This window comes from Primulina huaijiensis, chromosome 3, assembly GCF_012295235.1.
Source record: "Primulina huaijiensis isolate GDHJ02 chromosome 3, ASM1229523v2, whole genome shotgun sequence".
NCBI classification, from domain to species: Eukaryota; Viridiplantae; Streptophyta; class Magnoliopsida; order Lamiales; family Gesneriaceae; genus Primulina; species Primulina huaijiensis.
In genome coordinates this window covers 4,083,242-4,095,600 of record NC_133308.1, presented here as the reverse complement: position 1 = coordinate 4,095,600, position 12,359 = coordinate 4,083,242, and the positions used below count along the sequence as shown (strand labels likewise).

General features: G+C 32.7%; 1 protein-coding gene across 1 annotated transcript; it reads left to right on the top strand.

Moving 5' to 3' along the window:
* The first annotated feature begins 6,403 nt into the window (after positions 1–6,403).
* Positions 6,404–11,594, top strand: LOC140973183 (transcription factor LHW-like). The gene is made up of 10 exons (XM_073435791.1): positions 6,404–7,182; positions 8,017–8,247; positions 8,341–8,422; positions 8,618–8,659; positions 8,754–8,813; positions 8,904–10,304; positions 10,420–10,521; positions 10,602–10,742; positions 10,827–10,952; positions 11,030–11,594. Exons 1-10 carry the CDS (start codon positions 7,088–7,090, stop codon positions 11,168–11,170), a joined length of 2,421 nt encoding a protein of 806 aa, XP_073291892.1. The 5' UTR covers positions 6,404–7,087; the 3' UTR covers positions 11,171–11,594.
* The last annotated feature ends 765 nt before the right edge of the window (positions 11,595–12,359 follow it).

Genomic DNA, 12,359 nt, shown 5'->3' with positions numbered 1-12,359 from the left:
TAGATATATATGTTATTCTAAATTAATTTATGTGAGATGTATATACGAGCTTGAACAATTATCCTCTTGGAATTAGTTTTGGGATTGAGTTAGGTACAATTCTCAATCTTGACATAATATCATAGCTCAAGTCAATCGTTATGTGTTGAACTGCCCATACTTTGGCCACTCGTTAATGTTTCAACTCTCTAGTTGTTTATTCATGGGCGTGAGAGGTGTGTAAAGATATCACACATCGGTTGGACATAGTTTCCGATAGTTGCATTTGCATATATAGACTTGAGCAATCATCCCTCTTTGAGCTAGTTTTTTGGGGTTGAGATATCTCAAAGTCTCAATCTTTAACATGTAAACACACTAAATCATTAAATTCTTTACATTTTAAAGCATCGTTTGACTTGTGAGATAAGATAGTGAACATTGAGAATTTTAGATATTAAATTGAAAGTTAGGATAATATTGCTAATTTCTAAATCTAACTATTACAAATTTGAGTTAAAAAACATAAGATGTTGAATATCATAATTTATCGTTTTCTTCAATTTGTTGCAGATTCAAATTGATCTACTACTCGGTTTAATACACTAGTGTTTCGGGTACTAATTTTTTATAATTAATTATTTTATATTACTATAAAATTAATATCATAATAATAAAAATTAATCAAGGGTCATAATATAATTTGAGAAGAACAATCTAGAAAATAAGTTGAAAAGCCACATGAGACACATAACAAAAAATTGCACCGACCTAAGGTATATTTTTGTTACAGTCGGGTATCGAGTCTGATACCTCGTTCAAAACTTAAAACTTTTGTGCCAGATGTATTGTAAGTTATCAACCACTTGAGACGAAAAAAATTGACGATATACCAAATTAGTCGGTCTGGCAACCCTCTCGCTGCAACTGTTAAAATATTAATAAGTTTTCCCTAAAAATTTAAAATTTTGTTCTGATCAAATACAAATCACGAAGTCACCTTAGCAAAATCTATGAAGCTTGATAAAAAAAAAAAAAAAAAACACTTAATTTATATTAGGTTGGTTTCTATTTGAACGAATATTGGGCCGAACACACTCCATTCATTTAGATTGGCCCACTCTGAGGTCCAGCTTTACAGAGAGCGGAATTTAAGCCCACCCAGGATAAACGTGGGACGATTTAAAAGGGAAATCAAGCCCACAGAATTTGAGGTGGTACAACACTTGTTCCATTTTCGTTTGCACCTTGTATTTATTAGAAGTGAAATACTACGAATCAAAGATCCTATGAATATATATAATATATTCACAAACGATTTTGATATAATGTTCACTCATCATGTCCATCAATTAAGTGTAAATTGCACATTTAATAGGTGAGTGACACCTCATTTGTCGACACTGATATATATATTAAAAAGTATTATGATACAACAACTATTAAAATTTGGAACATGGATTATTGTAAATACCGTAATTGGTACTTGATGGAACTAAAAACTGATCAGATTTATTCTTAATATAAATTGTTTTTTAAATCCATTTATTGCTAACAAATTCAACTAGATAAACATTTTATTTTTTCAAAATATAATATTTTTATTATTTAAATTTTGTTTTGAATAAAAAAATTTATATGTAAATTTAAATCGTTTAAAACATTGGCATACACTTGGAACTATTCGTTTGAATGAATTTCTCATTTCATTGACCAAGTAACTCAATATGTCACTTCCGATGGATAGGGGTGCATAATAGATATGATTGGCCATGGATTTATAGGGTGAACGAACCTGTCCAAATCAATTGTTCCATATATTCTAAATTTAATTTTGACTTTATATTTATATTTTTATAACTCAAATAACTTAATTCTATAAACTAAAAATGTTTTCAACCATATGCTTATATTAGAAAAACATATGAAATATTTTTTTTAAAATCATAAAAGCTAAAATTAAAATATCATCTGAGAGAAATAATATGTATATTGTGATATAGTCTCACGGATCTTTATTCATCAGACCGGTCAACAATGCATATATTTATAATAAAAAATTAATGTTTTTGGCATAAAAATTAATATTTTTTTACGTATGACTCAAATAAAATATTAATATCACAAAATTAATCTATAAAAAATTGTTGAATTTTTATGGTGGAGAAATGATTCACCACGTGGACTACAAATTTTTCAACTAGCTAATAAATATTTTCCACTCAAAATGAGGTGAAAGCCCATTAACGACGTCAGGCCCACCGCAAGTTCCAATCAAGGGCATAGTGTAATAATTTATCAACACTCGCATACTACCTCCACTACAAACAAACAAACAAGAAATTATCCTCAATAATATTTTTAAAAAAAATAATAAATTTTAGATCAAAATTTTTTTTATAGAAAATTTAACTTATATAATTTTCTTCATCTTTTCAAAAAAAATTTTCATGAACCTTATGTTTACTACTAATTAACGACGAATGCCACCAAACGAGATTGCGATTTGAGCTATTATTCCGCCATACAAGGAATTTCAGTTGTTTTTGTAGGTGAAATATATTACTGATTCATATGATGAGATAATAAATCGATACGATTATAATTATTTATAGAAATAAAATCAAATAAAATATATAATAATTTAATATCTTATCATTTACACCGAATGATGTTTCTTTAGAATTCATAGCAAATCATTCTACCGTTAGAAAAAATATATAGATTGGAAAATTTTGTATAAAGTGTTTTGCATTATGCATCCCACTATCAACCTAATTATATCATATTTTAAAATATAAATTTTTTTCCCCAGAGAAACTAATTATTATATCACATCACTGTGTGTGTGTAATTAGACATGATTTGGTCAAGGCATGCCCGTGGCTTATGGCCTACCCAATTTTCGGTAATAATAGTTCATCATTCTCAAACTTAAGCCGCCAATAATAATAAATAAGTTTTCCATATTATTGTTGCCGACATATGAAAAAGATTAAAATTGTTAAAAATCGAAAAATACAACACTAAAATTGAACTTTGATAACATAAATTACTAAAATCGCAAAACGAAAAAAAATGCGATTTCCCCAACACTTTATGTGCTTGAATTTATTTTCTCCAATTGTTTCTTTTAATAACAAAATGACAGTTAAAAAGTGAGAAATATTATTATGACAGTGGAGACATGAGGAAGACTAAAATGAAATGAAATTAGGCAAAAACTTGTGTGAAACAATTTCAATGGTCGTATTTTGTGAAACGAGTCTCTTATTTGGGTTATCCATGAAAAATTATTACTTTTTATGCTAAGAGTATTACTTTTTATTGTGAATATTGATAGGGTTGACCCGTCTCACAGATAAAGATTCGTGAAAGTGTCTCACAAGAGACATACTCATGAAATTAAGGAAGTCAAGATTATGAAGCTCTAAATTTCGTGTCTTTTTGAATCTAGATTATTCGCAAATGTCATCCCTTTGCCTGCAAGCACTAGCTAGTTGTTGTTAAACGATATTTATAAATTTTAATACTGAAGCACACTAAGTTAAATTTAATGGATTTATTAAATGTATCTTTAAAATAACAAAATTTGATATCATAACCAAAAAAATCATGGAAAGGAAGAAGTTCAATGCAATTCGAGATTGCGAACGTTTTCTTTATTTATTTCGTGATATTTTGATTGATATTCAAATTTGTAAATGTATATGAAACTTGATCGATTAATTATAATCCATCCGTCACCAAAATCACAAATTTAAAACGATATATAAGTTTTTTTTTTTTTTTTTAAAAAGACAGAAAACAAAAAATGACTGAGCTATCCTCAACCTTGATATCGTTTAGTCTGTCCCTGATTTTGTATTTTGTCCCCCATATCGGGTCCTACTAGCCTGGGCGGTATCTTTTACTCAAAAATAATAATAATTATTATTATTATAGTGTGAAATCATATTTCAAAAATAAAAATATTCACAATTTTATATGTGGACCAATCAAATTCCACCATCCAAATTTTAAAAAATATATATATAATCACAGACAAAAAGAGCACCTAAAAACTCAAGAAGAGTGTAAATGGAGAGAATCATTCTCTTTTACTATATTTTTTTTTTTACAGAATCTTAACATTCAAATTTAGCAATTGTAACTTTTTTATTTTATAATTAAAATATATATACTAGAAATAATAATTTTAAATTGTTGGGATGGGATGGGACAATATTGTTAAAAAAAAGTAGTAACAAACCAGAAAAGGTGCACTAAACTCATGTGCATCCAACTAGGGATCCATCTTTTTATGCCTCCTCTCTCGCTTTCTTTATTATTTTATTTCTATTACCAATTTTTATGAAATAAAGTTAGATTTTTTCGATAATACGGTCTCACGTAGACAAGTTGATCTGATCTATATTTAGAATAACAAATAATTTTTTTCATATATCAGATTGGATAGAAGGTTCGTTCAACAAAATTGATCGATGAGACCGTCTCATATACTATTATTTAACAAAATATTCCCACAATGGCGTTTCCTATTTCATACAGCCCACCATTGATTTCGAGAACTTTGAACCATATATATATATACAGACCCCGAAATTAATGTAATACAGCATGTAATTAATGATTTTGAATTAATTAAATTATAAACATAATTACTTTTGCCAAACCCCATAGCGCTTATCAGTACTATATGCATCGTCATCACGTATAAACAATTTAATTTTATACATCTTAATATTTTATTGGAATATCAATTGAATATTATTTTCACATAACATACTACACATATCCAGAAGAATGTGAAATGATCGATTTAATCCACGTATACATGAAAAATTAATATTAAACGATACTTTTTCATGAGTCATGTCAAATTGAAGATCTCTTTCATAAAATTATTATATGAGACGATCTCATGAAAATTTTTGTAACTCTCTGAATTTTATCAACCATACATTTATTTATTTGACAGAAAGTCAATTTACTACCGAATATAGGGACAAATTTTTTTAAAGAAACACCAATTAATAATTAAATATATATTTACAAAAAAATGAGCATCACATCCATCTCCCGGAGTCTCCATTTTTTGTTACTATATTTTTGCTTTGTCTATTTTCCTTTCATACTGATGTCGACAGTCTCTCGTTTATTAACATAATAAAAACAAAATTATAGTTTAATAAAATTGGTACGGCATTAGACTTTCACACGCCATTTTTTTTAATTTAATTTTATTTTAGTTAACCAACCACGATGAATAAAATTAATAATAGATTTTTTTTGTGAGACAGTGTCACTAATCTTTATCTGTAAAACGCGTCAACCATATCGATATTCACAATAAAAAAATAATACAAATTGCTAAAATTTATGAATCAAAAGTATCATTTGAAGAGAAAGTAAACGAAGTGACAAAAGATTAGCGTCATTGCCCCAGTGGTTCGTGGTCCTGACCCGACAGAGATCCTGCGGTGGAGAGAGACTCCCTATATTTCAAGATTTGTGTCTTTTTGTAATTTCGATCAAAGGTTGAGGGTAATAGTGAGAATTCAAGATCAGAGACACCAACTCCCATTCCCCAAGCGTACAACAACAATATCTGAATTCTGCTTTCCGACTCTGAACTCTTCATACATGAGTACAATTTAATTCTTATTCTTTGTTTTCATACAACCTAAGTATTTTTTGTGCTTCAAACAAAAAAGAAACCCAATTAATTCTTTTGTCCCCCACAAAAAATTAATGGAAAAACATGGTTTATTAGAATTGAAAATTGTTTATTTTCTCACCAAATGAATCAAACGTGTTTGTTTTGAATGAATTAGAGTTGGGCGAAGATCAATTTAATTTAGATGTATTTTTTTAATAATTGCGATGGATAAAACAAAAAAAAATTACAAATGCATAATATAAAAAATAATATGATAGTAATAATAATAATAAAACATGGTTATGTTCCAAATGGGTTTTTTTTTAAAAAAAAAAATAATAATTTTGGGGGTGAATGTTTTTTTTTTGAGTTTTAAATTCATCTTTTGGGTGATAATTTATGAGAAATTGGTTAAATAATCTCGATCAACTCTTTTTTTTAAGAAAATGACCTCATCGAGTGTATTTGAAATATATTTGAATATGTCATTTTCTTAAAAAAAAAAAAAATCGAACCAAATTAAAAAAAAAACTCCAATTTAAAGAGAACAGTTGACTGAACCAAATTCCAAGATTGTTCAGTCCCATAACACAGACCCCTGAAATTAGATGAAAATCAACGTAGAAAAGCCGACAAAAAACACACCTCCACATCCCCCACCTTTCCACCAGTGGCAGCTATGGCAATTCCACACAAACTCCAGGCCGTTTTCGTCACCCAATCTCTCATTGATTGATGATCATCGTGGCGCATTTTAGCACACTCCCTCGCATCCCATCCCATGTAGTCAAGTAGTGTAACAAAAGCAAAAGCAGTGCACAGACAGACATCATTCATTTCATACATAGTTCGGCCAGAAAAGAGAACACATTACTTCAAAGAAAGACACATGCTAAGAGTGACATCCTACATATTCCTCCAACTAAAATTCGCATAAAGCTCCGATCTTTGCTATCTACGCTTGAAATTTTGTATGAACATTGTCGTAACTCGCATTTACTCTGTTATTATTTGAAGATGGAGAAACCTATTCTTGTGGTCAACTGCGAGCTTAAAGCTTGTGGGATAGTGTAGGATTAGCCCAAGGGTCTCCAACTTGCGGCGGTCCTTCTTCCACTTCATCCACCTTCTTTCTTTTTTCAAAACTCCTCCGTTTTTCAGAGGAATGGGTTGCAAGAGGATGATAATAGGTGATTTGGGACCGGAGAGGAAAGGTAGCGGTGGGTTGAGAACACAACAGGCTGGGCGTGCGTCTTGCAGAGGAAGTTAGACTAATATATTGTGGAAAGAGAAAAAGGAAAATGGTTTCGTTCTAAGGGGAATAGTTCAATATTCCTTTGTCCTCTCAGTTCCAATTTGAATCTCGCGGTACATTTTCTTCTATAGATAAAATACAAGAATATTCCCAAATCAATCGGATATTGCTGCTCTTTTAAGTTGTATACCATGGGGTACTTGTTGAAAGAGGCTTTGAAGACTCTCTGTGGAGTCAACCAGTGGTCTTATGCTGTTTTCTGGAAGTTTGGTTGCCAAAACCCCAAGTAAGTTTGTCAAAATCAAGCCTGTTTCTTTTCAATCTTTTTTGCTGGATTTGAGGATAAAAACCAGCCTTTCTCCTCCCACCCCCCTCCTTGCACTCTGCTGCCTCTGTTTCCTTGAACATAAACTTCTATTTCATTTGTTGATCATCATAATCATAATATTTATTATGGATGGAGAGGCATTTTAATATGCTCCTCCTTTTCCAGTCGCCTTTGATTACTTGGGATGCAACAATGCCCTGTTTTCTTGAAATTTTGCGCTCACCACCATGTTGGAGAGCAAATAAGGGGATAAAAAGATGAGCTCCACATGTTCTTTTTCCCTAAATCTAAACAACGAGCCAAGTGGAACCCAACAAATTATGGTCAAATTTAATGACATTATGATGTTTGATCCGTAATTATATGTTTAACTACTTGTCATATACTGTTACAGTCTTACAGCATCCCAATTTAGCGGTAACCATGATTTTGATTTGACATATTACAGATTTATTTGGTACGCTTGTCGTTTTTTTATCTTTGTGATCAAATAATTTCCTTTTCTAACTTTGGAGTTTTGTGGTTGGTTCATTCAATTTGTCTAGGGGAATCTTAGTAAAAGGAACAAATATATTTGTTTTAATATCATGAAAAAAACCTTTCAACTGTTATGATTTCCTGTTTAAGAATTTGTTCGTTTCTGATAGTGTCCTTGTCTGCACCAATTTTCTAGCTCCCTGTATCATGTTTCCCTTTTTGAAAATTTACAGTTTTCACCACGAGTTCACATTGTGTTTATATGATATTCTGAAAGTTTAGAATGCTAATATGAGCTAAATTTTGAATTGGCAGGCTTTTAATTTGGGAAGAATGTTATTATGATTGGGATTCGAATTCGAATTCGAGACATCCATGGATTGTTTCGAGAAACAATAATCTGGAAAAAGCCTTCCAAGATTTCAGTAGTTCTTGGGTTTCAGAGGAAAATTGCAATTTGCCTTCTGGTGTCCAAACACAGGACACAGTTCATTTGCTAGTAAACAAGATGATGATGGAAAATCATGTTAATATTTTAGGAGAAGGGTAAAGAAATCTAATATTGTGCATTACTCGTGCAGGGATTGCAATAAGATTCTCCAAACATACTCAGATACTTGTCTGATTTCGTTGTTTCAGATTAGTTGGAAGAGTTGCATTTACTGGTAACCATCAGTGGATACTATCTGAGAATTATTATGGAGAAGCCAATCTATCGGAGGTATAATATCGAATGCTTATGTTAGATCTGTCTTGACACAAGGCACACTTTTGCTTTTGATAAACTCAAACATTCAATTTCAAATACGATGTTAGCTTTGGAATACTGTTTATTTTTCTTGGGGTTTTTAATACCTGAGTGATTTACACTAGCCGTCATAGGAATAATTACCTCTAACTTTTTGTGGCGTTCTAGGTTGTGAAAGAGGTGTGCCAACAATTAGCAGCTGGCATTAAGGTATCCAGATTAAGTTTTTGTCACAGTTGATCTTTTATTTTTTGTTGCCATGACTTTATCCTTTAGCTAATTCTCTACTTTTTTTGTTGAACAGACGATTGTCGTCATTCCTGTTCTTCCTCATGGTGTTGTTCAGTTTGGATCCTACTTGTTGGTATGTCCTTTCCATTTGATTATTTCCATTTAACTTTTACGATCACAAAAATTTGACTTCCTAAAATGAAGTTGTTGTGTACTGTCTCAGATATCGGAGAACGTGGGCTTTATTACCAGTGTAACGTCATTAGTACTTCAGCTGGGAAACATACCTGGTACCTTACTGTCTGATAATTATGCATCAAAAGAACTTGGCCAAAAAATTGGGGTTCCGGTATGCCTTGGAAATTCTACTCCTCGTGGCCCGTCTTTTGAATCAAATACAATCAATGCCTCTTCTTTCATTACTGACAGCCTAAACTATGTTGTTAGCTCGATTCCGGTTATACCCTCGAATACAGAAATATGGAGGAACCAACATGCTTCTCTTTATGCCCCGATTTCTTCTCTTGATTTACCTTCTGGCAGTTCATCTTTAGTTATTCAAAATATGAAAACTGTATCATCAATAGGTTATGGTTCAGATGGAAACAGGATTTGTAACGAAAATATTGCTTCCGAGTTTTCAGCTTCAAGTGGGCATATAAATATGAATTTGTCTAAAATGGAGTCATCTTTCTCTGTTTCCGTTGACAATTTGATGGCAAATTCCTTACATGGTTATAGCTCTGTGAACCAACCTCATCACTTCGACAGGAAGTGTGCACAAAGTGAGTTATTTGCTTGTAACAAAGAAATTGGACAAAACATAAATCAAATCAGTGATAATACACTGCCTCAGCAGGATAAGCATCTGAATATGATTCATTCCGGGAATTACTCCAAGTACGATGATCCATGCTCTCAACTCCAATCAGGAGACGATTTGTTTGATATATTGGGTGCAGACTTTAAGAATAAAATGTTCCGTAGTTGCTGGAGTAGCTGTATGAGTTACGAATCAACCCCGGATAAGCATATATCCAATAACGATAATATTTGTTCCAAGAGTTTGGCTTCTTTGGAAGCAAATGATACTAGCCAAGGAAACTCGGATAGTGTGATTCTCTTGATTGGCGCTGACCATCTCTTGGATGCCGTTGTCTCTAATGTTACCACTACTGTGCCACAGTGCACAAATGACAGTGTTTCTTGCAGGACATCATTGACAAATACAGGCACCTCTTCTGCACCAAATAGTTCACTTCTCCCGTATGGGCGGTTTGACCAGGTGAAGGGAGAACTATTTGGTGTTCCAAAATATTTGGCAAAGGCAGGAGCAACGAGTTCTTGTTCATTGAGAACCTTGTCTTCTAAGGAAGAGAAGGAGACATATTCCCCGAGTAGTTCAATTTATGGATCGCAAATAAGTTCCTGGATTGAAAAGGGTCAAAACACAAAACAGGATAATAGTGTGTCTATTGGATGTTCCAAGAAACCAAGTGAAACTTGCAAAACAAATCGTAAGAGGCTTAAACCGGGAGAAAACCCAAGACCTAGGCCAAAAGATCGCCAAATGATCCAAGATCGTGTCAAGGAGTTGAGGGAGCTTGTCCCAAATGGTGCAAAGGTAATATTTCCTGCTCGAGAGTCCATTTTTTCTGATTTTCTCTGTGTGTCAAGTTTGGCAGGCCTGATTCGTAACTTCTTGTACATCGTTTGTACTTCCCTTCTTGTGTTAACAGTGCAGCATTGATTCTCTTCTGGAACGGACCATCAAACACATGCTTTTCTTGCAAAGTGTCACCAAGCATGCGGATAAGCTAAAGCAAACTGGAGAATCAAAGGTGCGAACACCACATTTTGGGCTTTCTATTGGGATGAACGTTTTTTTGATGAACTAATGTCTTTTCTTATCAAGTTTCAGTTAATTGGCAAGGATGGCAATTTGCTTCTGAAAGAAAACTTTGAAGGAGGAGCGACATGGGCCTATGAAATAGGCTTGCAATCCATGGTCTGTCCTATTATAGTCGAGGATCTAAATCAACCCCGTCAGATGCTCGTGGAGGTAATAACAGACGTTTTTTTATATTCTTCCCTGAAACCATAAACCAGTGCATAAATATTAAGCTCAAAGATGTTTGTCCGGCAGATGCTATGTGAAGAAAGAGGTTTATTTTTGGAAATAGCTGATATAATCAGAGGACTGGGATTAACCATTTTGAAAGGGGTCATGGAAACTCGTAATGACAAGATTTGGGCTCGGTTTGCTGTTGAGGTACGCCTTTGTTAAGAACAGTTAAAATAACAATTAAAATTCCTTCTTCTCTCTTTACACGTCCTTTGCGGCAACAGGCTAACAGGGACGTCACGAGGATGGAAATCTTTATCTCATTAGTCCGCCTGCTGGAGCAAAGTGCGAAAGATGTCCCACAAGACAAGAAAATGGTCCAACACTTTCGCCAAACCCCCGCCCTTTCAATGTCTGGTATATAAGAATTATGCACTAATCAAATCCGTGACTAGCAACTTGGTTTGGAAGTTTTGAGAGCAGGCAAACTCTAAGCTCGCTATCACTAAGATTCCCAACTGAAATCAGGCATCGTTCTTATGGAAATATTATATCTTCCTCGAGCAAAGCTGTATGTTTCTGATGTTCGCTTTTCGGCTGTTATTGGATCTATGCATCGAATGAGTTCAAGGGTGGTTCGATTATGAAAACCGGATAGGGGAGAAGTTCCGTTTTCTACTTGCTGTTGTTTCAGGATGGGTTCTTGTAATGTATAGAAATTGTGTGCAATGATATAGCTAGGGAGACCGGTTTGTTTGTTTGCTTGCTTGTTTAGTTTACGGCTGTTTCTTTCTTTGTTACAAATCTATGGATTTTTGCTCTCAAATTATGCCAGTGTTTGTTTTGTTACCCTTGTCTGGTTTCTTTGTCATCAGGACAACTCATGATACATTCATTACTAGCTACTTGTGCCAATTATACATCTGGGTGCCCTGAGCCATATCGAGTTCATGTGGTACTCTCTATGATCCCAAAACTCGCCTTGATTCTGGCATGACGCTTGAAATAATCGAGCTTAACTCGATTATGATTCAACTAATTTCAAGTAATTTGAACTAAATCTTGAATGACTATTGACCAACAAAACATTTTTTTTTTTTTATGAAATCTACGATGACAAATATCTAATTATGATGAAAGCAAGGATAAACTAGTATATTTTTAAAAAAATACATATATCTTAACGATAAAATATAAAAAAATTATTAATCGAATTTAAGTTAGTAAAAACCGAGTTTAACTTCGACTAGACTCGGTCAAAGTTAGAGTTTTAAATCTAAATGGGTATTTTTGATTAAGTTTGCTCATATCATAATCTATATATTTTTAAAAAAAAAATTGAGGTAGATAAACTTAATGCCTATAAAACCGGCCACTTCGAGATCACTTTAATTTTTCTTTTAGACGAGAATAAAAAATGCCTTACGGAATTACAAATCATGCTTACCAACATAGATTTTGTTCATTCATCGTTCTTTTTAATTTGACGTGAATGCTGAAGAATTAACAGTCGTCTCAGAGAATATGGCTGGTTGATGTAAATCTAATGTTATCATCGATTCACATTTAAAAAAAAAACAGAAAAAGAAATCGAAAAATGATGGTCATTTGATC

What these genes read in the sequence shown, in the direction of transcription:
- LOC140973183 (XM_073435791.1), top strand. Translation starts at nt 7,088, where the DNA reads ATGGGGTACTTGTTGAAAGAGGCTTTGAAGACTCTCTGTGGAGTCAAC. An exon ending in GTTAATATTTTAGGAGAAGG is followed by an intron (nt 8,248 to 8,340) that starts GTAAAGAAATCT and finishes TCGTTGTTTCAG; the next exon opens with ATTAGTTGGAAGAGTTGCAT. An exon ending in GAGAAGCCAATCTATCGGAG is followed by an intron (nt 8,423 to 8,617) that starts GTATAATATCGA and finishes GTGGCGTTCTAG; the next exon opens with GTTGTGAAAGAGGTGTGCCA.